The 27,658-nt window shown below is 39.8% G+C and overlaps 1 protein-coding gene across 1 annotated transcript in view; it reads left to right on the forward strand.

Annotated features, from left to right (window-relative positions):
* Window positions 1–1,543: 1,543 nt before the first annotated feature.
* LOC106094248 (DNA-binding protein D-ETS-3) overlaps window positions 1,544–27,658 on the forward strand; it is a 162,875-nt gene continuing 136,760 nt past the window's right edge. The window contains exons 1-3 of the mRNA XM_059360630.1: window positions 1,544–2,962; window positions 26,054–26,401; window positions 26,466–26,791. Coding sequence (XP_059216613.1) covers window positions 26,169–26,401; window positions 26,466–26,791 — 559 coding nt within the window. The 5' untranslated portion in view covers window positions 1,544–2,962; window positions 26,054–26,168. The remainder of the gene's footprint in view (window positions 2,963–26,053; window positions 26,402–26,465; window positions 26,792–27,658) is intronic.

The following is a 27,658-nucleotide window of genomic DNA, read 5'->3' on the forward strand; positions in this document are numbered from 1 at the left end:
GTTCATAACCTGATATAGCTGTCATATAAACCGATCTGGGATCTTGACTTCTTGAGCCTCTAGAGGTCGCAATTATTATCCGATTTGCCTGAAATTTTGTACGACGGATTCTCTAATGACCATCAACATACGTGTTTATTATGGTCTGAATCGGTCTGTAGCCCGATACAGCTCCCATATAAATCGATCTCTCTATTTTACTTCTTGAGCCCCCAAAGGGCCCAATTCTTTTTCGAATTGGCTGACATTTTACAAAGGTCTCCAACATATAATTTAATTGTGGTCCAAACCGGACCATATCTTGATATCGCTCTAATAGCAGAGGAAATCATTCCTTATATCCTGTTTTGCCTAAGAAGAGATGCCGGGAAAAGAACTCGACAAATGCGATACATGGTGGAGGGTATATAAGATTCGGCCCGGCCGAACTTAGCACGCTTTTACTTGTTTTTATTTTTTTAATTTGGCAGGATATATAGTTGTTTTTTTTTTTAACAGATTGTACCCAAACAGTTTGAATCATTCCTCGGTAAAATATCTTCCTATTCGCCTATAAATGTCGAAATTTTAAAGTTGTTTAGGATCCTACACAAAATACAGTGGCACACTTTCTTCGTTTGATAATTCATCTTCTGTGAAACTCTCGAACTAGATAAGAACTTTGTGTCTTGTTTCATTTCAATGGACGTGCCCGGTGGCGTCTAGCACTTACACACACAGGCACACACAGATTCTTTTCAAATGTTGGTCACTCCAAAGGGCTAGCGGCAATAGTCCGGCCATGGATATTTTTAAAGTGTGAAAAACCGTTTCAAAGAATTTACTTGAGAGCGACAAAATTAAAACGAAAATGTTTGCATATTTAATGAAAAATTTAAGATTCACATTATCGCTAGCATCCACAGTTGTGTGGCAAGCACAGAGTGAGCACGAGGCATCGGACGGACAGGAGGGAAAGTGCGTAACTCCGCCTTCTTGTGCGGCGATGGTGAAAGTAGGATTTTTGTGCGCAGACGCTTATCAAACCGCCACAAAACAATAACCACATGGCAATGTGACAAACTAAGGGGCATCCTTGCAGGGATTAAACAACAACAAAAACCTTACATACATACACATACCAATAACGTATCATCTGCTCCATGGTTAACTGGTGTCCTTTTTGGTGGTGGTTGTGCCTTAAACACACTTGCAGAGAGACAGACAGACACACACACACTCTCAATGGGCCACAGAGATACAGATCTCTGTGTGATGTTTCATAAACGTCGTATTTTCAAGGAATACCTTTTGGGCAAACAGTGGGAGGAGTGAATTATTATCGAACCGCAACCTAACGACGCCATCTTAAAAGCGAAATGGATGATCCGCTGCTGTCGCTGTGTGAATTGCAAAGAAAACCCAGGAGTACCAGCTCATTGGAATATATGATGAACAACTATTTGTTGTTGTTTGGCTGCTTTGGTTCTTTTGCCAACAAGAACAACAACAAACATATTGGCCAACATTTTGCGGTTAAGAGTGCGACGCGACTGCCGAAAGACAACGGCAGCTATAAGTTGTAAATATTCCAACATCCCCCAGTGTCTGGCTCGAAACTTCACTGGCGAGGACATTTCATTTTCAAGACGACGAGGACGAGCTCTGCAACTCACAGTTCCACCCACCCACTTGGACTTAGTGCTGGAATGCTGCTGCCATTGTTATTATTGTCTTTCCTACGGAGCTTTAAGGACATCCAGTCAAATTGAGCAAAACGAAATTATAAGTGAAGGAAGAAGAAAAAGAAGAATAGGTGGTAGTACCAGGACATATGAGCGCCAGGACATGTTTAATCAAAATTTAAACCTTTAACGGTCTGGTCGACAAAAAGTGTTTGGAGCGCACCTTCACCCATACACACAGAGCACATCCTTAACTACATCCTTAGTGGAGAGCGCAAGTGTATTCGTTTGTGTGTTTGTGCGTGTTCGAGTATCGGAACTTGATATTGTCTGCCACCAAGTGGTCATATCCCATCAGACACTGCCGACGAGTCTACGGTTGCACCACACATTCGTTACCGCAATACGAAAAAGTTGGCCACCAGAGCTTGTTGCTTCAACCAGTTTCCTTTGCTTGGCTGCGAATTGGACTTTTTTTTTTTTGCACTTCTTTCTTTGGCAAAGACATACCAACGAACGACGTGAGGCCAGACCTAAAAGAGTCTCCATATTCGGGGTATTTGATTTTTGGGGATTGTAGTCCTTGTCTATTGCCAAAGCCAGGACACTGACTCACACACTGAGGCGGCCAAAAAACAACAGAAAACCGAAAAACCAACAAAACTACCACAACGACAAAGACGTCGACGGCTATTTCCTTCTTCTCCTCTACCACCAAAGGAGTGAATCGGACATTTTCAAGCGGAAATTATTGAAATTTTGTTTCGGTTTCGTTTTCGTTGCGAACATCGTCACTCAAGCAAACTCCTTCAGTTTGGAAAACAGCGTTGTTCACCTGTCCGCAGTAAAAGCCCCACGTGTAGCCGTGTGTATAACGTGCGTGTGTGTGTGTCCGTAGTGAAGTGACGCGTCTACAGGAACCCTGCAAAAATAGTGCATACTTTAAAGGGCAAACAAACCTTTAGTTTCCTGTCCTTTAGCTTCTTCCGTTGTTGTGTGAGTGTTCGGCTTTTGTGTGGTCGGTAGTTGTGTTGACAAATTATCGGCACATCCGCTGCAAGTGAAAGTGTGTGTGTGAGACTAACAAAAGTGCGCTGCGCGCCAATCTAAAATACGGAAAACAATAAAAAACAAAACGAAAACAAAAATTCATTTGCAGTCCATTTGTGCAAAGCGTCGCTTAAATATTTCAATTTTAATTAATCGAAGGAAACAAGAAAAGAAAAAAAATTTCCAAACAAAACGAGCAAACTCATCAAATTTCTTCACTTTTTGGATACAATCGACAACAAAATAAGGTAAGTTGACAGTGAGTTGACTTTAGACGATATTCATTGAATGGGGAAGGAAATGGACATTGTTTTTTCAAACTTGATTTTACAGAGCATAATCAAGTTAAGCTCACTTGCATTGCAAGTTTCAGAGCATTTAAGGTATTCTAATTTTATTGATGTGCCTTTATGGAATTTTTTTAATTGTCACAAGAAATGTTGAGTGTGGATACCCTTTACTTTGTTATTTCTTTTGTAGTTCCGCGAAATATTGTTCTTAGTATGTATACCTTGACCACGGTGACATTCGTAGTCCATCCAAATAGTTCTTATTTTGTGGAGAGAATTCGGTTGGGATTTTAATGGGCCAAATTAAAATCAGTCTATGTATTGATATAACTGCCTGATTTCCCGATTTGACCTTTAGAGCCTGTAGGGGGAGCAATTATTGTGCCTTAATGTTTTGTTACGACTCCATCCAACATTCATTCGTTCTCAAGCTGCTTTTATGTCATATGTAATTTCAAAAAGTAAGAGCGTGCTAAGTTCGGCCGGGCCGAAACTTATATACCCTCCACCATGGATAGCATATGTCGATTTCTAGCGCGGTATCTCTTCTTAGGCAAACAAAGAATATTGAATATGAACTGTTATGCTATTGGAGCTATATCAGGTTATAGTCCGATTCGGACCATAAATAAATTGAATGCTGAACATTGTAGAAGGCATTGTGTTTTGGGTATTTCAGTCCATTCGGATAAGAATTTCGCCTTGTAGGGACTCAAGAAGCAAAATCGGGGGATTGGATTATATGGGAGCTGTATCAAGCTATTAATCGATCCAGACTTTTATATAGACACGTATGTTGAAAGTCATGAGAGAAGCCGTTGTACGAAGTTTCTGAAAAATCGGATGAGAATTGCGCCCTCTAGAGGCTCAAGAAGTCAAGATCCCAGATCGGTTTATATGGCAGCTATGTCAGGTTATGTACCGATTTGCGTCATACTTAGCACAGTTATTGGAAGTCATAACAAAACACCTCTTGCAAAATTTCAGTCAAATGGGGTGAGAATTGCGCGCTCTATTGGCTCAAGAAGTCAAGATCCAAGATCGGTTTATATGAAAGCTATATCAAATCATAGACCGATTTAAACCATATTTACCACAGTTGTTGGAAATGATACCAAAACACCATGTGCAAAATTTCAGTCAAATCGGACGAGAAGCCGTTGTACAAAATTTCTTCCTAATCGGATGAGATTTGCGCCCTCTAGAGGCTCAAGAAGTCAAGATCCCAGATCGATTTATATGGCAGCTATATCAGGTTATGGACCGATTTGCGCCATACCAAGGACAGTTGTTGGAAATCATAACAAAACACCTCATGCTTAATTTCAGCCAAATCGGATGAGAATTGCGCCCTCTAGAGTCTCAAGAAGTCAAGACCCAAGATCGGTTTATATGGCAGCTATATCAACACATAGACCAATTTAAACCATATTTATCACAGTTGTTGGAAATGATAACAAAACACCTCATGCAAAATTTCAGCCAAATCGGACTAGAATTGCGCCCTCTAGCGGGTCAAGAAGTCAAGATCCAACATCGGTTTATATGGCAGCTATATCGGAACATAGACTGATTTAATCATATTTATCACAGTTGTTGAAAGTAATACCAAAACACCTTGTGCAAAATTTCAGTCAAATCGGAAAAGAATTGCACCCTCTAGAGGCTCAAGAAGTCAAGACCCAAGATCGGTTTATATGGCAGCTATATCAAAACATGAACAGATTTGGCCCATTTACAATCCCAACCGACCTACACTAATAAAAAGTATTTGTGCAAAATTTCAAGCACCTAGCTTTACTCCTTCGAAAGTTAGCGTGCTTTAGACAAACGGACGAACATGGCTAGATCGACTTAGAATGACATGACGATCAAGAATATATAAACTTTGTGGGGTCTCAGACGCATATTTCGAGGTGTTACAAATAGAATGACGAAATTAGTGTAACCTTATCCAATGGTGGAGGGTATAAAAATAGCAACTCTAAGAGTTATATAAATCGTGTCATACACACAAACAAATTCATATGACAAATGGATTTTGGAATAAATATGCAACATTGTTATACCCACCGTAGGAAAGGGGCTATATTCATTTAATCATTCCGTTTGCAACACATCGTCGGTATAAATTTCTAAGACGATTTAACGATGTCCGTGTGTCTGTCCGTCCGCCTGTTGTAATCCCTCTACAGCCTTCAAAAATTGTGATATTGAGCTGAAATTCGGAACAGTTATGTATTTTTGGTGCACGCTGGTTTAGTTCTTGAACGGGCCAAATCGGACCATATTTGGATATAGCTGCTGTATAGACTGATCTGCCTATAAAGGGTTTAATGCCCATAAATGCTTTATTTTTTATCCGATTTCCCTGAAATTTGAAACAGTGAGTAGCTTAAGGCTTTCTAATATCTGACCCAAATATATTTCAGATCGGACTATATTTAGATATAGCTGCCATATAGACCGATTTCCCGATTAAAGGTCTGAAGCCCATAAAAGCTTTATGTTTTAACCGATTTCGTTGAAATTTGAAACAGTGAGTAGTATTAAGCTTTCCGACATCTGACCTCAATATGGATTAAATCGGACAATATTTAGATATAGCTGCCATATAGACCAATCCCCAAATAAAGGGTCTGATGCCCATACAGATTTCGCTGAAATTAGAAACGGTGAGCAATTTTACGACACCCAACATAGGACACAAATATGGTTCAGATCGGACCACATTTAGATGAAGCTGTCATATAAAATAGCCGAACGTAGAATAGCGTTCTGCGCTCATTCTAAAATCTCTGACACCAAGTTTCGAGGTGTCTCCCACAACTTGATCTTTCCATCGGGCCTTTGGTCTTCCCGGTTTGCGTGTACCACCGTGTTTGCCTTCAAAAGACTTCTTCGATGGAGCTTCTTCATCCATTCTGACAACATGACCTAGCCAACGCAGCCGTTGTATTTTGATGCGTGTAACCATGGTATCGTCATCATACAGCTCGTGGTTCATACGTTGCCTATACTCTCCATTAATGCAAACTGGTCCATATATTTTACGAAGAATCTTTCTCCCAAATACTCCAAGCACTGCCTCATCTACTTTCACAAGTACCCATGCTTCAGAATAATATAACAGCACGGGTAGTATTAGTGCCTTTTATAGTGTAATCTTCGTCTGTAGTTACAAGTCCAAAGTGGCATCTATTTGCCAGTATTATTCTTCGCTTAATCTCAAAACTGGTGTCATTCGTTTCGGCTTTGGTGGTGCCGTGATAGATAAAGTTGCTGACTATCTCAAAGTTGTGGTTTCTAACTTTCTCCATTTTCTTTATCTGCTCGGTTGTACAAGGCGTTTTGGAAATTGATACCATCCATTTCGTTTTATCTCCATTTACTGCCAAACCCAATTTCACTGACTTTCTTTCGATTCGTCGTTCTTGTATGTAATGACGAGGAGACTTATTCCTCTGTAGTTGACACATTCCGTCTTGTCTTCTTTTTGTGTACGGGACATAGTATGCTGAGGTTGCAATCATTTGGTATAAGTTGTTCTAGCCAGATTGCGCAAACAAGCTGATGCATACGCCTTAACAGCGTGTCGCCTCCGATTTTAAGTAGTTCAACGGGTAAACCGTCGGCTCCTGCTGCCTTGTTGTTCTTAAGTCGGGTCACTGCTATTTGGACCTCATTCTGACTAAGAGGTAAACATTCTATATCATCATCTGGGATTGGTTCTACGCTATCCTCTTCGCCGCCAACGTCGGACACTAGCAGTTGGGTAAAATGTTCTTTTCATATCAACAGCATGGTTCCATTCTTTTTTTGCCTCTGCTGTAGTATATGCCTGCATCAAAGCCATCGGTTTGATGTTTAATTCTTTGTAGAATTTCCGGACTTCATTCTGACTCCTGTACATCTCAATTCTCTCACACTCATGTCTTTCCATTTCCCTTTTCTTGCTGCGGAATTGACGTTCCACCACTTTCCCGATACCTCTCTTTCATCTGACTCATTGCTTCTGATTGCAGGGTTGCTCTAGATGCCGCACTCTTGGCTTCAGCAGTATCTCGACACTCTTGGTCGTACCATGGGTTTTTTGGGGGAGGCTTCCGGTACCCAATTACGGATTTCGCGACATTTTCCAGGGAACGGGCAATGGTTTGCCACGGCGCCATTATATCATCGGAAGTAGGAGTGTTTTCATCAAGCAGTTGGGTCAGTCGAGTGGAGTATGCCGTTGCCATTTGTTGTATTTGCAGCTTTTCAATGTCCAGCTTCCGTGCAGTGTCAGTTCTTACTTTCTTCGCCATGTTCAAAAGGGTGCGAACCTTTGCTGCAACAAGGTAATGATCCGAATCAACTTTCGCTCCACGGATCGATCGTACACTTAACACGCTGGATGAGTGCCTTCCACCTATCACAACGTGAACAATTTGGTTACTCGTGTTTTGATCGGTTGACAGCCATGTGGCTTTGTGAATATTTTTATGCTGAAATCTGATGCTACTAACCACCATGTTTTTTTGCCGCGGCGAAATCTATCAGCCTCAAACCATTAATGGCCGTTATCTCTTGGTGGCTAATTATTTACCCCATAGCCATGATTGGCAAATATTCTCATTTGGGGAAGGTTTTTGGAGTCCCATATTGTCATGACTTCCTCTTTCCGATAACAACAACAACAAATTATATAGCCTTTTTCTCCTTCCACACCATATTCGTAATCTTCGCGCTAATACCTTTCATTTGAGTCCTCTTTCCGATAACAACAACAACAAATTATATAGCCTTTTTCTCCTTCCACACCATATTCGTAATCTTCGCGCTAATACCTTTCATTTGAGTCCCCTATTGCCATTATTTTCTAATATGCATATTTGATGGAGTTTTGGGTAGGGGCGGCCGTCTAGGTACCTGGACCCAATGTTTATTATCAAATTAATACTCTACTCCCGAATACCTTTCATTTGAATTCCACATTGGCCCGATCGGTCCACATTTATTTTTGTGTGGTACTTTTGGGATAAGGGGGAAGGTCCGCCCTCGTAGGATATCCACAAATTCTATAGCGTACTGCTTCTTCCAGGCCATATTCGTAATCTACTCCCTAATACCTTTCATTTGAGTCCCATATTGTCCCGATCGGCATACTTTTGTTTTTGGGTGATGCTTTTGGGGTCGAGCCGGACCCGTCGGTACCTAGACCCACCACCATATGAATTTCAATTACTCTTCTTTGCATTCACTAAGTTACGCATATATTTTGCGGCCATGTTTTATAGAACTTTTGGACTATTGTGGAAGCTTGTCCTAGGGTAGGAGGGTTAAACAAATAATACCAAAAACAGTAAAAGGTTAGTTCCTCTATTTTATTTATGCGAAGGGCAGACAACTAGTCAAAACAGTAGTGAAAAGCATATGATTAACTTTGAACACACTCGCTCTCATTTTTTTTTGTTCGGGTTTGCTTGGCCACTCAAATAATTTCTATCTCCCAATAGATGGCGCTGAATTTGTTGTTGGTGATGCTCGCTATTGATTCCTATCACATTGTCATCTTTTTGTCTATTTTTGAATTCAATCGAATTTCCAGTTTTGTCGGACTACGGCGGTTACCGTTGCGCATGGGTAAGCATCTTCGGCTTACCCATGCCAAAAATATCAGAAACATTTTTCTGCACTGGATATTCCTTCAATAATAGTTGCGACAATAATCATTATCCATTTAAGACTTCAGTACAAAAACTTTCGGCCCATTCGAAAGCACGCTAACTTTCGAAAGGATAAAGATAGGCGCATGAAATTTTGCATAAATACTTCCTATTAGTGTAGGTCAGTTGGGATTTTAAAATGGGTCATATTGGTCTATGTTTTGATATAGCTACCATATAATCCGATTTTGGATCTTGACCTCTTGAGCCCCTAAACGCCGCAATTCTTATCCGATTTGTCTCAAATTTTGTATAAGATATTTTGTTAAGACTTCAACGAAATTTTGCGCAGTCATATCTACTATGGTCTCCAACAGCCAAACCAAGCATGTTCCGAATTGGTTGATAACCTGAAATAGCTCCAATAGCATTGCTATTTTTATCCATTATCCTTTGTTTGCCTATAAAGAGATATCGGACAAAAAAATGACAAATGAGATCCATTTTAACTCTTTTACTTGTTGTCACTCGATTCGTTTGTCAAGTCATTCAAAACAGATATTTTGCCCTTATAAAATCAGCTCTTTTCAATGACTTGGCGAACTAAACGAAAAAAAATATGTGCTTATCAGCACGCTACTTGGGCTCGACTATTAAAAAGGAGTCTTCTTATCTTTGAGCTAAATTTTCAATCAAACCCGCTCCACTGAGCTTTCGCTTTCAAGACGTAGAAAAAAAGGGAAATGTTTAGACTCTATTACCCAAAATGTTAACAAAATAAGGCGCAATTCTTATCCGAATGGACTGAAATTTTAAACAATGACTGAAATATTACACAATGACTTCTACAATGCTCAGCATTCATTTATGGTCCGAATCGGACTATCACTCGATATGGCTCCAATAGCATAACAGTTCTTATTCAATATTCTTTGTTTGCCTAAAAAGAGATACCGCGCATAGAACTCGACAAATGCGATCCATGGTGGAGGGTATATAAGATTCGGCCCGGTCGAACTTAGCACGTTCTTACTGGTTATATATAAGATATTTATTCCAAAGTAGGAGAGACAATACCCCTCCTTGAGATGTCCTCCTGCTGAACCACTTTTGTAGACATATAGATTTAATTTTCTTACTGAAGAATTGATGCATAGAGCCTCCGGCTGCCTCATGTGTCAAGTCTCAAGCTACCATTTGTTATTTATTGACAGCGAGAGAAATCTCTATGTAGCAGACTAGGTCATGAAGGGCTGTTTCAGTGAACTTTCAATTTCAACGCAACTGTTGAAATTGGCTATCTTCAGGAATCTTTGCCCTACGATTTGTTTCTTTCCATTGATAGGGCGACATATTTTCCAAATTAGCCAAGCGGCCATTTACTGGAGCTATTTATTTTCATCCAGCTATGGATTTAGGTTAGATTGGAAAGAGGGTGCGAATTCTAAACCGCCACATTGCCATTGTGAACAAACACCTAAGGCAGTAATCGCATTGTTGTGTACTCTCGTACTTTATAGGGTCTTAAACTAAAGGGTGATTTTTTTGAGGTTAGGATTTTCGTGCATTAGTATTTGACAGATCACGTGGGATTTCAGACATGGTGTCAAAGAGAAAGATGCTCAGTATGCTTTGACATTTCATCATGAATAGACTTACTAACGAGCAACGCTTGCAAATCATTGAATTTTATTACCAAAATCAGTGTTCGGTTCGAAATGTGTTCATTCACCGTAACGTTGCGTCCAACAGCATCTTTGAAAAAAATACGGTCCAATGATTTCACCAGCGTACAAACCACACCAAACAGTGCATTTTTCGGGATGCATAGGCAGTTCTTGAACGGCTTCTGGTTGCTCTTCACTCCAAATGCGGCAATTTTGCTTATTTACGTAGCCATTCAACCAGAAATGAGCCTCATCGCTGAACGGTGAATGAACACATTTCGAACCGAACACTGATTTTGGTAATAAAATTCAATGATTTGCAAGCGTTGCTCGTTAGTAAGTCTATTCATGATGAAATGTCAAAGCATACTGAGCATCTTTCTCTTTGACACCATGTCTGAAACCCCACGTGATCTGTCAAATACTAATGCATGAAAATCCTAACCTCAAAAAAATTACCCTTTAATACTCCGAGGCTCTACTAGCGCCCTCCTTCCTGCGCTGGAGAATATAATAAATAATTTTGCTAATGTTCTCATGTTTGAGAGCATATTGTATGTGTTAACAATTTCAAGTATGTATTAAAACTATGACCTACTGTACCCAGTTGGTTCATCCTTGTCTTTAATAAAAACCTCATCCTGTCACATATCAGTGGACAAGTCATTAAAACCATTAACACGGTGATGATAATAAGCTAAGATTACACGCCGAACATATTTTTTTTTGGCCCTTAAAAAAGGTCTAACGAAGAAATGAGTGCGAGTAAATTGAAATTGTGGGTGAGATATGGGAAAGGAGGGGAGCAGTGTGGCGAGGGCGGTATTCACTTACCAGTTGACATTATAATAAAGTGTTTGCACACGCCTGTCTTATCAGCTCGTAAACTGCTTGCTACTTTAAGTGAATATCGTTGTAAATGAGTGCGTAAGGTATGCATGTAGTATGCGTAAGTGTGTGCGTTTATATTTGTAATTGTATATGTGGGATACATACAGCTTCCATCCGAGAGTTGTGGTTCGCATCTATTTAAACATATCTCGTTTTATAATGAACTCTTAATGTGCGAAAGGGGGTGTGGAAATACACGCACACCACCAAAGCTGTTGAAATGTCGATATCCAGCACACATTCACAAGAGAGGAGGGTGAGAAGAGATGAAGTTATGTATACGCAACATGGGCTTGTGTACCACAACAGGCGATGTACCAATCACCATGGCCTAAAGTTAATGCTGCCAAGCATGGGGGAAGGAGCAGAAGGTGTATGCATGGATGGATGAATGGTTGGTGTATAGCCGCGCGTTCCGGATGTCCTTGGCGGATGGCTTTGCGCGTGTTACATAACGAGATCCCATGAACCAGACGACTCACATTGTCTTTGATATCAAACAACAGCAACGGCAACAACAACAACAAACGACGACGAAGACAATAACAAAAGCTGAAATAAACCCAACCGAACAAATTCAGAGTCGAAACCAAAAAGAGAACAAGCTGTCATTATCCATGTGAGGGGATACACATAATGTAAATGTTTTTATGTTTCTTTTTGGTTGATCCTTGCTGTTGTTTTTGCTGTTGTCGTTGTTGCTGTTCGCATTTAAAACAGATTTAATCTTCAGATTATTTTTTTTTTGTTCTTTACTAATTATCGGCATACAGCGAACGACTGAAATGAACGAACCCGACTACATTTGTAGTGCACACAATTCGCACAATGTATCACTGCCTCTTGTGATGTTGGTTGATGCTGTTGGTGTAGCCAACGTACGTTTCCGACTTGATTTAATGGTTTGTAATTTTGTCATTATGATACTTTGGGGCGTTTAAAAGGGGAGGACTATAACAACAAAGTAGGCGGATAATAATGGCGTTTGCCAGCAAAGAGCTTGAAGATGTATGGCATTTTCATGCACAGTGGTGCACAACAATGAGACATAAAAGCAAGTAGCATAATAATTATATTTAAATGCATGTATATGAAACTTAAAATTTCAAATTAACAGCAGACTTTCAATTAAAGAAAAATTTTGAGAAATTATAATTACAAATATAAAATAAAAAAAAAAAACAAGTAAAAAGGCGTTAAATTTGGCCGGGCCGAACTTTGGATACCCACCACCTCGGATATAAACATTAACCACCTTTCTTCAAAATCCGGTGAAAAATGTATACCTTATGCATAATGCATATGCATATGCATAGCAGCAATATCGAAATATGTTCCGATTTTGAAAAAAATGTATACAAATCATTGTTCAATTGTGTATAACAAATTATTGGTCTTTTTAGGAGCTATATCTAAAAATAAACCGATCTGAACCATATACGACACGGATGTCGAAAAGCCTAACATAAGTCACTGTGTCAAATTTCAGTGAAATCCGATTTGGGTCAAGTTTCAGAAAAATGTCGAAGAGCCTAACACAACTCATTGTTCCAAATTTCAGCGAAATTTGACAATAAATATGCCTTTTATGGGGCCAAAATCTTAAATCGACAGATCGGTCTATATGGCAGCTATATCCAAATCTGGACCGATCTGTGTCATATTGCAGAACTATGTCGAGGAGCTTAATTTAACTCACTTTCCCAACTAACGGCGAAATCGGATAATAAATGCACCTTTGTTGGGCTCAAAACCCCAAATCGAGAGATCGATCCATATGGCAGCTATATCCAAATCTAGACCGATCGGTGCCATATTGCAGAACTATGTCGAGGGGCTTATCCTAACTCACTGTACCAAATAACGCCGACTTCGGACAATAAATGCGCCTTTTATGGGCCCAAAACCTTAAATAGAGAGATCGGTCTATATGACAGCTATATCCAAATCTTGACCGATCTGAGCCAAATTGAAGAAGGATGTTGGGGGACCTAACACAACTCTCTGTCCCAAATTTTGGCAAAATCGGACAGTAAATGGGGGCAAGACCTTAAATCGAGCGACCGGTCTATATGGCAGCTATATCCAAATCTGAACCGATCTGAGCCAAATTTAAGAACGATGTCGGAGAACCTAAGACAACTCACTGTCTCAAATTTCAGCAAAATCGGATAATAAATGTGGCTTTTATGGGCCTAAGACCCTAAATCGGCGTATCGGTCTATATGACAGCTATATACAAATCTGGACCGATCTGGGACAAATTGAAGAAGGATGTCGGAGGACCTAACACAACTTTCTGTTCCCAATTTCGGCAAAATCGGACAGTAAATGCGCCTTTTATGGGGGCAAGACCTTAAATCGAGAGATCGGTTTATATGGCAGCTATATCCAAATCTGGACCGATCTGTGCCATATTACAAAAATATGTCGAAGGGCCTAACACAACTCACTGTCTCAAATTTCAGCAAATCCGATAATAAATGTTTCTTTTATGGGCCTAAGACCCTAATTCGGAGGATCGGTCTATATTGCAGCTATATCCAAATCTGGACCGATCTGGGACAAATTGAAGAAGGATGTCGAAGGGCCTAACACAGCCCACTCTCTCAAATTTAAGCAAAGTCGGATAATAAATGTGGCTTTTATGGGCCTAAGACCCTAAATCGGCCGATCGGTCAATATGGGGGCTATGAAGATATAGTCCGATATACCCTATCTTCGAACTGAACCTGCTTCTGGACAAAAAAAAAAAATCTGTGGAAAGTTTCAGCTCAATATCTCTATTTTTAATGACTGTAGTGTGATTTCAACAGACAGACGCACAGACGGACAGACGGAAGGATATGTCAAGATCGTCTTAGATTTTTAAGCTGATCAAGAATATATATACTTTATAGGGTCGGAAATAAATTTTTCTATTTCTTGCAAACGGAATGACAAAATGAATATACCTCCATCCTTCGGTGGTGGGGTATAGTATTTGGGAGTAGATACACAAATTGTTGTTAGGAGTCAAAATTAAGGGAACATTTTTTGGAAGACAAATGCTGATGAATTTTTGTCTAAAGACAAAATTTTTATGAATTTTTTTTGTAAGAAACATTTAAGTTAATTGTTTCTAAAGAAAATTTTAAATACAATTTTTTCTAATTTGAATTTTTCACTGAGATTTTTTTAAAGAACAATTTTACTTAAATTTAAATGAATTTTTCTAAAGAAATACAGAGTGCGCCAGAGAGACTTACTTTTTTGAAAAAACTCCCGAGCGGTAAGTTGGGTGGGGAGGGGGGTCCAGAGTGGGCGCATCAGAAGAGAGAAGTCTCCTAGTTTGTTTCCCTTCCCAGTCGGTTGTCAGCAGGCTCCGGCCAAGGGGCAGCGGGCCATCGCTGTCGAAAGCATCGTTTTCTAATGGTCGTTGAGTTGTTGCTACGCAAAGTGCGTTCTCCAATGCCAGGCATGCTTTCCAGATTTAAGTTCGTTCGATTACTTTTTATGGGGCTATTTGAAATCCCCGGTTAATGTCGTTCGACCATTGACCATAGCACACCTCAAGATCAACATTCGCCATTGCCAACTTACTTTAATAGGCTGTGACAAAACATTTGTTCCACTAGCCGAACGTAGAATAGCGTCTCAAGCGCCTCGATCTTCTGCGCTCATTCTAAAATTTCTGACATCAAGTTTCCAGGTGTCTCCCACCACTTGATCTTTCCCTCGTGCTTTTGGTTTCACCGTGTTTGCCCTCAAAAGTTTCCTTTGCTGGCCATTGCCAACATACCGATTGATTATGCAGCAAAGAGTGGACCCGAATTCCAAAAATCGATTCAATCAGTATATGCGCAATAGGGGTCGCCATTCACCTGATGTCATTTTCAAGACTGCACGAAAAGAAAAAGTATATGGTCCATTCATGAAAGCATCTATGGGAACTAGCGATCACAATTTATCATTTTCACAGCATTCATCAAAAAAAAAAATTGCCTTCCGTACCTATCGAACAATACATCTTTGATTCTCTTCTTACTGTAAAAGTTCTCAAACACTGTATTAATAAACATATTATAGTCAGATTCGGACCATAAATGAACTGAATGCTGAACATTGTAGAAGTCATTGTGTAGGGGCTCGACAAGCAAAATCGGAAGATAGGTTTATATGGGAGCTGTATCAAGATATTGATCGATTCAAACCATATTAGACACGTATGTTGAAGGTAATGAGAGAAGCCGTTGTACAAAATTTCTTCCAAATCGAATGAGAATTGCGCGCTCTAGGCGCTCAAGAAGTCAAGACCCAAGATCGGTTTGTATGGCAGCTATATCAGGCTATGCATCGATTTGCGCCATACTTAGCGCAGTTATTGGAAGTCATCACAAAAGACCTCATGCAAAATTTCACCAAATCGGATGAGAATTGCGCGCTCTATGGGCTCAAGAAGTCAAGATCCACGATCGGTTTATGTGACAACTATACAAGATTATGAACCGATTTGAATCATACTTAGTTATTAGAAGTCAACAAAACACCTCGTGCAAAATTTCAGTCAAATCGGACAAGAATTGCGCCCTCTAGATGCTCAAGAAGTCAAGACCCAAGATCGGTTTATATGGCAGCTATATCAAAATACAGACCGATTTGCGCCATACTTACCACAGCTATTGGAAGTCATAACAAAACTCCTAATGCAAAATTTCAGCAAAATCGAATGAGAATTGCGCGCTCTAGGCGCTCAAGAAGTCAAGACACAAGATCGGTTTGTATGGCAGCTATATCAGGCTATGCATCGATTTGCGCCATACTTACCACAGCTATTGGAAGTCATAACAAAAAACCTTATGCAAAATTTCAGCCAAATCGGATAAGAATTGCGCGCTCTATAGGCTCAAGAAGTCAAGACCCAAGATCGGTTTATATGGCAGCTATATCAGGCTATGCATCGATTTGCGCCATACTTACCACAGCTATTGGAAGTCATAACAAAAAACCTTATGCAAAATTTCAGCCAAATCGGATAAGAATTGCGCACTCTATGGGCTCAAGAAGTCAAGACCCAAGATCAGTTTATATGGCACCTATATCAGGTTATGAACCGATTTGAACCATACTTAGCACAGTTGTTGGAAATGATTTAAAAACACTACGTGCACAATTTCAGTCAAATCGGACGAGAATTGCGCCCTCTAGAGGCTCAAGAAATCAAGACCCAAGATCGGTTTATATGGGAGCTATATCAAAACATGGACCGAATTGGTCCATTTATAATCCCAACCGACCTACACTAATAAGAAGTATTTGTGCAAAATTTCAAGCGTCTAGATTTATTCCTTCGAAAGTTAGCGTGCTTTCGACAGACGGACGGACATGGCTAGATCGTCTTAAAATATCATGACGATCAAGAATATTTATACTTTATGGGGTCTTAGACGACTATTTCGAGGAGTTACAAAAAGAATGACGAAATAAGTTGGGGGTATACTTATTTCGTCATTCTTTGGTGGAGGGTATAAAAATGCCTCCCGAACTTATCGGGAAACACACCTTTCTCCAACAGTTCTCAAACACTGTATTAATAATAAACTCTTATATCGTGTATTTTGAGTAACTTAACCAAATTCAGACTGCTTTTATTGCATGACTTTGTATTTGAAAATATTTTGAAACTAACCCCAAAATACCATGAATCCATTTTCCAACAAGACAACATACACACATTAACTCTGATCTCTAGTCAAATTTTATGTTAACGTTGCTTCTTCGGCCTGAGCAGTTGATGTTGGCCAAACAACGCGTGATGATTGCAAACGAAAATAGCCAATGAATGTTTATTTCGCCACAGTGAATATAATGGCATAAATTTAGAAACATAAATCAAAATATTCGACTTCCGACACAAACGCCGTTCGCTTGCTCGCCAGCCATTATAGCTTAGCAAAGAGGACATCAACGATGGGAACTATGATGAGACAACAACTTAAAATTGAATGCGAATGTGTGGCAAGCGACTCTATGCTGGTAATACGCATAGAACACTGATAATGGAGCTAATACCACTAGCAAGCTTTGCCTATTCTTCTCGTTAGCTAGGATGGGCAAAGTGAAATGTATGCCAGTTATGACTATGCAACAAAGCTACAAGTGCGAGTCCGCCTGACAATAGAATAGCCATGCGAAAGGCAAGCCAATCTTATTTCTATATGGGTTTTATTTGAAAAATTTACGCTCAACTAAACTCAAACCTATATGGAACTGTTTGAGTGAATACAGGTGAATACTTGTGAGAGTAATGCATAAAGTGTTACCATGGTGCAATTTTAGTTTAAAAGTGAGACTTTTTAAGAGACATCCATGGTTCAAAGTACCTCCTATTAGCTAATAACTCTTTCTCAAAACTGATGTTGTAGGCTTTGCTGGTGGCAGTACCGGGGTAGATAGGTTCGCTGACAATTTCTTAGTTGTAGGTTAGGTTAGGTTGAAAAGAGGGTGCAGATATTAATCCGCCCCATGTCACTATGGACATACACCTAAGCCAGTAATCGGCCTGTTGTGCGCTCAAAAATTTCTAAGTGAAAGTTTTCAACTTTCTTTGCACGGATTGTCTCTACATAGGCCAGTGATTTGTAGATATTTGGAGAGGGATTACTTACTGAAGGTCATTCAATATGGGAACAATATCAGTTTTTGAATCGATTTGGGTCATTATTGGTATAGATGTTGGAAGTCATAGGATAGTCTATAAGTCTATTGTAGAAACAAGCAGATTCAACCGCCTTTTTAGAATGTCGTCAACGGTATTTAAAAGTTCATCCAGCATTCTATCGGCTACAGCTGCCTTGTTAGCCCGGTAACTGCGAATTGCACAAAATTCTGATATCGTCAACAGAGATTGCTGAAAGCACTATCGTTTCTAAAAGTCAACTTACGGGAAGCGAACCCATTAGTCTGTTGTTTTATTTTTGGAAATATTTTCGAAAATCATGCCATGAGTGCCTGAATGTGCTTACCAACACATATTTTTATTTTATTTCGTCATCTTTCTCCCTCACCCGATTTCTCGTAATAAGACTGTACATTTTTTCCATGAAAATTCAATTAAGGAACACTTGCAAAGTTTTTACATATCAATGAGTGCTGTCCAATTCAAGTTTGGGCTCAATGATAAGGGACCTCAGAGATCGAACGGCATGCCGCAAGGCGACACCTCTTTGGAGAAAAGTTTTTACATGGAATAATACCAAATAACGCCAGCAGGTGGCTTGTCATGTGTTGCAAAGTTCTTACATATCAATGAGTGTTGTCCAATTCAAGTTTGGGCTCAATGATAAGGGACCTCCGAGATCGAAAGGCATGCCGCAAGGCGACATCTCTTTGGAGAAAAGTATTTACATGGAATAATGCCAAATATCGCCAGCAGGTGGCTTGTCATGTGTTGATAAAGACTACAGGGGATGCCTTGTACTCTAACAATATACGGAATATAGATACATGGAATATACACGTAGTGGCCACCGTAGCGCAGACGTTAGCATGTCCGCCTATGACGCTGAACTCCTGGGTTCAAACATCAGCGAAAACATAAGAAAAAAATTGTCAGGTATTCTGCTATTCCTTGTGTCTTTAGATTTTCGATGCCTACTTTTGGTGTTGTATCTCCATACATTAAAAAAATTGCGAAAATTTGGTGCAACATGATAAAGACCGAGTCAATGTAGGTTTTTCGGATCGATTATGCATGCAGACATTCATTTTGAATGAATGTCTACTGACCATTCGAAAATGGTCTTGGGAATAAAAGATAACCTTTTTTGCTATTTACCCATTAAGATGTCCTAGCATTATTTCAATAATTCTTTTCGCCCTTGATATCGGTTGGTTGACAGAAAAGGTTGTTTGTCTTTATTGGTTCATTTCAATCTACGAGAAAAGGGAACAAGTAAAAAGGCGTTAATTTGGGCTGGGCCGAACTTTGGATACCCATCTCCTTGGGTGTATATGTAAACCATCTTTTGTCATAATCCGGTGAACAATGCATAATTTATGCTCCCATAGCAGCTTTATCGAATCCGATTTGAACCAAATTCAAAACGGCTACGGTCTACTTGGCAGCTATATCCAAATCTGAACCGATCTGGTCCAAGAGGTATGTCGAAGGACCTAACACAACTCACTGTCCCAAATTTCGGCGAAATCAAACAATAAATGCACCTTTTATGGGGCCAAGACTTTAAATCGAGAGATCGGTCTATATGACAGCTATATCTAAATCTGAACCGATCTGTGCCATATTCCAGGAAGATGTCGAGGGGCCTAACACAACTCACTGTCACAAATTTCGGCGACATCGGATAATAAATGCGCCTTTTATGGGCTCAAAACTTTAAACCGGGGGATCGGTCTATATGGCAGCTATATCCAAATCTGGCTCGATCTAAGCCAAATTGATGAAGGATGTCGACTGGCCTAACACAACTCACTGTCCTAATCTTTGGCAAAATCGGACAATAAATGTGCCTTTTATGGGTCCAATACCTTAAATCGAGAGATCGGTCTATATGGCAGCTATATTCAAATCTGAACCGATCTAGACCAAATTAAAGAAGGATATAGAAGAGTCCAACACAACTCACTGTCCCAAATTTCAGCTAAATCGGATAATAAATGAGGCTTTTATAGGCCTACGACCCTAAATCGGCGGATCGGTCTATATGGCAGCTATATCCAAATCTGGACCGATCTGAGCCAAATTTAAGAAGGATGTCGAAGGGCCTTACACAACTCACTGTCCCAAATATCGGCGAAATCGGATAATAAATGGGGGCTTTTATGGCCCTAGACCCTAAATCGGCGGATCGGTCTATATGACAGCTATATCCAAATCTGGACCGATTTAGGCCAAATAAAAGAATTATATCGAAGGGCCTAACGCAACTCACTGTCCTAAATTTCGGCGGCATCGCATAATAAATGCGCCTTTTATGGGCCGAGAACCTTAAAACGATAGATCGTCATTCTGTTTGTAACACCTCGAATAATGCATCTGAGACCCCATAAAGTATATATATATATATTGATCGTCATGTTATTTTAAGTCGATCTAGCCATGTCCGTCCGTCCGTCGGTCCATCCGTCCGTCTGTCTGTCGAAAGCACTCTAACTTTCGATGGAGTAAAGCTAGCCGCTTGAAATTTTGCACAAATACTTTTTATTAGTGTAGGTCGGTTGGGATTGTAAATGGATCAAATCGGTCCATGTTTTGATATAGCTGTCATTTAAACCGATCTTGGGTTTTGACTTCTTGAGCCTCTAGAGGGCGCAATTCTCGTCCGATTTGACATAAATTTTGCACGTGGTGTTTTGGTAACACTTTCAACTACTGTGCTAAGTATGATTCAAATCGGTACATAACCTGATACAGCTGCCATATAAACCGATCTGGGGTCTTGACTTCTTGAGCCTCAAGAGGGCTCAATTCTAGTCCGATTTGACTGAAATTTTGCATGTGGTGTTTTGTTATAACTTCCAATAACTGTGCTAAGTACGACGCTAATCGGTATATAACCTGATATAGCTGCGATATAAAACGATCTGGTATCATTACTTCTTGAGCCTCTAGAGGGCGCAATTCTCATCCGATTTGGCAGAAATGTACTTGTACAACGGCTTCTCTCATGATCTTCAACATACGTGTCTAATATGGTCTGAATCTGATACAGCTCCCATATAAACCAATCTCCCGATTTTCCTTTTTAAGCCCCTACAAGGTGCAAATCTTATCCGAAGGAACTGAAATATTACACAATGGCTTCTACAAAGTTCAGCATTCAATTATGGTCCTAATCGGACTATAACTTGATATAGCTCCAATAGCATGACACTTCTTATTCACTATTCTTTGTTTGCCTAAAAAGAGATACCGCGCATAGGACTTGACAAATGCGATCCATGGCGGAGGGTATACAAGATTCGGCCCGGCCGAACATTGCACGCTCTTACTAAGTTAGTTTAAACATACGATTTGTGTGCTTTTTCATCTACAACACCAGTGGCAACCCTGCTTGCGGCTGTGTACGTTTGTATACTACAGAATCATTATGGTCTACATAATACTCACACATTCACTGATACACCAAAGGATAACGAGAACGGCACGCATTATTCAAAGGCTTATTTTGCATGTTGGATACACTTTGTATATGATTATGTTTGTATTTGCTTTTGTTTGTACAGCAGCAGCATAGATAATAGCCCCAACCATAATCTTTTTTGTTTTAAATTATATTCATAAATTTAAAATATTGTCTATGGGTTAAATGGTACATAGATATGGAAGTATACATGCGATATAAATAGGTAAACAAATATGCAAATAACTATCTAGAGTTTGTAATTAAAGTCCAAACTAAATGAGACCTTAATTGCAGTGTAGACCAGACCGTCTAGCTTTCGTTTGGAGAAATTTATGGATTAAGTATGCAGCGAACAAATAAAAATGATTTACTGCGTTCCAGAACAAGAGTCTTGAGGAATGGGAAGGAATTGCATACACATTTGGCCTATCAGAAAAAAAAAAAAACAACGAGGTGTAGGAGGTGAAAAGATGTTGTACAAACTCCATAAACTCTTTGAGATGGCCATAGATGTTATTGCCAGAAACTATTGTTATCCTCTAGCATAGGTGCAGCGACCGTCATTGTAAATAAATTATGTGATTTACAAAGAGAGGGGTGGAAAATATTGAAATGTTCTTCTTTTAAAGGTTCGTCATCGGTTATTAATTATTGGTACCAATTGTACCCTATACCACCACTGTGGTGCAGGGTATTATAACTTAGTGAATTAGTTTGTAACACTCAAAAGGAAGAGAGATAGACCTATTGATAAGTATATCGATCGACTCAGAATCACTTTCTGATTCGATTTAGCTATGTCCGTCATATCTGTCTGTCTGTCCGTCTGTTCATGTTAATTTGCGTACAAACTACAGGCCGCAATTTTCATCCGATTGTCATCGGCATGTTTTTCGCCTAGAGACAATGCCTATTGAAATTGGAAAAAATCGGTTCAGATTTGGATATAGCTCCCATATATATATTCGTTCGATTTGCAGTAATACTGCAATAAAATGGTCGTTTATTAAACGATTCGCTCGAAATTTGGCAGAAAAGATTTTCTTATGACTCCCAATATTACAGGTGAATTTTATAGAAATCAGTTCAGATTTGAATATAGCTCCCATATATATGTTCGTCTGATTTCCGGTAATCTTTTATATAAAAATCAATTTGTGTTTGTTTGTAGGTTTGTTTGTATGTTTGTGTGTTCCTTACAGACTCAGAAACGGCTGAACCGATTTTCTTGAAATTTTCACAGATGGTACATACCCTTACCCTTATTTTCAGAAACGCCAGGTCTCGGAGATGGGTGGTGCGATTTAAGCGAAATTTTGTGTGCTGCCATATAATATAAAAATAAAAATTTGGTTTCCAAATTTCGGATGGGGTACCTAGGGGGGCTGCCCCACCCTAAAACCTGCCAAACATATATTTAGACCAATCACGACAATATGGGACTCAAATGAAAGGCATTTAGGATAAGAAAACATATCTGATATCTATTTGTCGAACCAAGTGCTAAGGGGACCACCCCAACCCCCAAAACACCCCTAAATCGGACATATTTACCGACCATGGCAATATGGGACTCAAATGAAAGGTATTTGCGGGTAGAATAAGAATCTAATTTCCAAATGTGGGACCACGTTTCTGGGGGTCCACCCCTTTCCCAAAACAGCCCCCAAACAGGACTTATTTACTGACCATGGGAATTTGAGTGTAGAATTAGCATCTGATATCCAAATATGGGACCAATTGTTTGGGGGGTCGCCTCTCCCCAAAAACATTCCCCAAAGGGGACAAATTTGCGACAATAGCAATATGGGGCTCAAATGAAAGGTCTTTTGGAGTAAATCACAAATCTGATCTCAATAATCGGGAATAGTGTTTATGTCCCAATCCCCAAAACACCCCTAAATCGGACATATTTACCAACCATGTCGATGTGGAACTTAAATAAAAGGTATTGGGAGATAGAGCAAGAATTGTACCCACTTTCGGGACCAATTTTCTGAGGGTCTACCTCTTCCCAAAATACCCCATAAACAGAATTTTTTACTGACCGTCGCAAAATGGGGCTTAAATAAAGGTATTTGGTAGTACAATACGAATTAGATATCCAAATGTAGGACCATGTATTTAAGGCATCACCCTTCCCCAAAACACCGCCCAAAGGGTAAAAGCTTTTCGACCATGGCAACATGTAGCTAAAATGAAAGGTATTTGAGATTAGAAAACTAATTTGATTACCTATTTTGGGGCCATGTGTTTGGGGGACGCCTCTTCCTGTAAACTCCTCTTAAGCCAGTGGCAATATGTGGTTTAAATAAAGGGTATTTGAGAGAAGAGCACGATGCTGATATTTTTTTAGGGCCAAGTATCTGGGGAATCACCTCTCCCCCTAAAACAGACATGTTATAACTTTCAATAACTGTGCCAAGTACGGTCTAATTCGTTCTATAACCTGATATAGCTCTCATATAAACCGATCTCCCGATTTGACTACTTGAGCCCTTACAAGCCGCAAGTTTGGTACGCATTGGCTGAAATTACCCAGATTATGTTCTGTTATGCAATAACTCTCATATATAGGACTCATTTAATGAGTCCTTACAAGCAGCAATTTTTGTCCGATTTGGCTGAAATTTTGCATGCGGTGTTCTGTTACGACTTCCAACAACTCTGCCTAGTACGGTCTAAATTGGTAAATGACCTGATATAGGCCCCATATAAACCGATCTCCCGATTCGACTTCTTGAGCCCTTACAAGCCGCAATTTTTGTCCGATTTGGTTGAAATTTTGCATGCGGTGCTCTGTTATGACTTCCAACAACTGTGCCAAATACGGTCCAAATCAGTCTCGAACCTGATATAGCTTCCATGTAAAGCGGTCTCTCGATCATTCTCTGTTAGGTTCATAGAAGCTTTGATTTTTGCTGGTTTGACAGAAGTTTGGTATGTATAAACAACAAAATTTCCACATCTAAATTCATTTTGTATAAATATTTTGGAGAATCCATGGTGGTGGGATCTCAACTTAGTTTAAGTTTAAACATTGTTTGTTGCTTGTAGGGAGAAAATAATTGTATCATAGTCTATGTTTTCTTCCAAAATGCCCTGAGCACATGATCTATTCAAAACATTTGTATTGGCTTATCTAGAAAATATGATAGGAAGGACAAAAACGTCCACTAAATATAAGCATAATTTTAAAACAAGTAAGAGCGTGCTAAGTTCGGCAGGGCCGAATCTAATATACCCTCCACCATTGATCGCATTTGTCGAGTTCTATGCGCGGTATCCCTCTTTAGGAAAACAAAGAATATTGAATAAGAACTGTTATGCTATTGGAGCTATATCAAGTTATAGTCCGATTCGGACCATTTATGAATGCTGAACATTCTTGAAGTCATTGTGTAATATTTCAGTTCATTCCGAAGAATTGCGCCTTGTAGGGGCTCAAGAAGCAAAATCGGGAGATAGGTTTATATGGGAGCTGTATCAAGCTATAGATCGATTCAGGCCATATTAGACACGTATGTTAAAAGTCATGAGAGAAGCTGTTGTACGATGCCAATTTCTGCCAAATCGGATGAGAATGGCGCCCTCTAGAAGCTCAAGAAATCAAGACCCAAGATCGGTTTATATGACAGCTATACCAGGTTATGAACCGATTCGAACCATACTTAATATGGTTATTGGAAGTGATACCAAAACACCACTTGCAAAATTTCAGCCAAATCGGACGAGAATTGTGCCCTCTAGAGGCTCAAGAAATCAAGACCCAAGATCGGTTTTATATGGCAGCTATATCAAAACTTGGACCGATTTGAACCATACTTGAAAGTACTTGAAAATGATGCCAAAACACCACGTGCAAGATTTCCGTCAAATCGGACGAGAATTGCGCCCTCTAGAGGCTCAATAAATCAAGACCCAAGATCGGTTTATATGGCAGCTATATCAGGTCATGGACCGATTTGAAACATACTTAGCGCAGTAGTTGGAAATGATACCAAAACACGACATGCAAATTTTCAGTTAAATCGGACGAGAATTGCGCCCTCTAGAGGCTCAAGAAATCAAGACCCAAGATCGGTTTTATATGGCAGCTATATCAGGTTATGGCCCGATTTGAACCATACTCAGCACAGTACTTGAAAGTGATGCCAAAACACCACGTGCAAAATTTCAGACAAATCGGACGAGAATTGCGCCCTCTAGAGGCTCAAGAAGTCAAGACCCAAGATCGGTTTATATGGCAGCTATATCAAAATGCAAACCGATTTCAAATATAATTAGCGCAGTAGTTGGAAATGATACCAAAATACGACACGCAAAATTTCTGTTAAATCGGACGAGAATTGCGCCCTCTAGAGGCTCAAGAAATCAAGACCCAAGATCGGTTTATATGGCAGCTACATCGAAACGTGAACCGATTTGATCCATTTACAATTCCAAACGACCTACACTAATAGAAAGTATTTGTGCAAAATTTCAAGCGCCTAGCTTTACTCCTTCGAAAGTTTGCGTTCTTTTGACAGACAGACGGACTGACGGACGGACATGGCTAGATTGACTTAATATGACATAACGATCAAGAATATATATACTCAGACGCATATTCCGGGGTGTTACAAATAGAATGACGAAATGAGTATACCCCCATCCTATGGTGGAGGGTACTTGAATTTTATTTAATACGTCTTTTTTTTACTCTTTTTGTAACAGGCTAAAGTGGACTTCTGTTCCACTTTGCACTCACAGTGGTGGTAAATTGAATTGGTCACCTCCGACCGGCTGTGGAGGAGGTGGTGTTGGCACTGTCGATAGTGGAGCCTTCAATATGTATGAAAATTCATGTTCATATCAAACGGCCTTAGACTTGAAGCGTGTCTCACCTCCGACACTGGCCCAAGTAAAAACCGAGGATTGCATAACACTGGGACAATGTTCACCTGATTGGACCTCATATCGTTTTCATCAGTCCACATTTGAGCAGCTGAAGCAAAGCGTGGAAAAAGCAAAAGCTGCCCTACAGGATCGAAGTTCATTTTTTGGGGCCTCCAGTGCTTTTAGGTAAAAAAATGATTAAAATAAACTGTATACATGTAATAAAACTAATTATAATCCTTATTTGTAGTGACATTTATTCCAGTCAACGTTTAAGCGATACCCTTGATACCTTACCTTCAGTACAGAATACAAATTCAGCCAATTGCATAGGTATACCAGTGCACAACTCTGGATCCGGTGCCATTGCCCATAGTACGCCGAGTTTAGTGCTAAATGGCAATTGTATTTCCACCGTATCTGCGGCGACAACTGGTCAACGCTATCGCTTGGATAGCCTACAGCCAGCAGGTTGTTCGCCACTACCGCAACATGGTGTCATAACCTCGAGTGCAGCACCTCCCTCGTTGACTACATCATCGTTGGACACCTCACATGTTGAGAGTAAGGCGAGAGGTAAGTTGATGTTAAAAAACCCTTTATAACTTAATTTGCGGTGTATCAATGAGATAAGGAAATAGAATCAATGTCAAGTTGGAAAGAATTAGAGATGTGCACGTTAGAAACTTTTCATGCATTCTCACGAGAAAATTTTCTTTTTTTTTTATTTTTTTTTATTATACCCACCACCGAAGGATGGGGGTATATTCATTTTGTCATTCCGTTTGCAACACATCGAAATATCCATTTCCGACCCTATAAAGTATATATATTCTTGATCAGCGTAAAAATCTAAGACGATCTAGACATGTCCGTCCGTCTGTCTGTTGAAATCACGCTACAGTCTTTAAAAATAGAGATATTGAGCTGAAACTTTGCACAGATTCTTTTTTTGTCCATAAGCAGGTTAAGTTCGAAGATGGGCTATATTGGACTATATCTTGATATAGCCCCCATATAGACCGATCCGCCGATTTAGGGTCTTAGGCCCATAAAAGCCACATTTATTACCCAATTTTGTTGAAATTTTGGGTAGTGAGTTGTGTTAGGCCCTTCGACATCCTTCGTCAATTTGGCTCAGATCGGTCCAGATTTGGATATAGCTGCCATATAGACCGATCCTCAGAATTAGGGTCTTTAGCCCATAAAAGCCACATTTATTATCCGATTTCGCTGAAATTTGGGACAGTGAGTTGTCTTAAGCCCTTCGACTTCCTTCGTTAAATTGGCCCAGATCGGTTCAGATTTGGATATAGCTGCCATATAGACCGATCCTCCGATTTATGGTGTTAGGCCCATAAAAGCCACATTTATTACCCGATTTTGCTGAAATTTGGGACAGTGAGTTTTGTTAGGCCCTTCGACATCCTTCGTCAATTTGGC

The sequence above is a fragment of the Stomoxys calcitrans genome, chromosome 1 (assembly GCF_963082655.1).
Source record: "Stomoxys calcitrans chromosome 1, idStoCalc2.1, whole genome shotgun sequence".
Lineage (NCBI taxonomy): Eukaryota > Metazoa > Arthropoda > Insecta > Diptera > Muscidae > Stomoxys > Stomoxys calcitrans.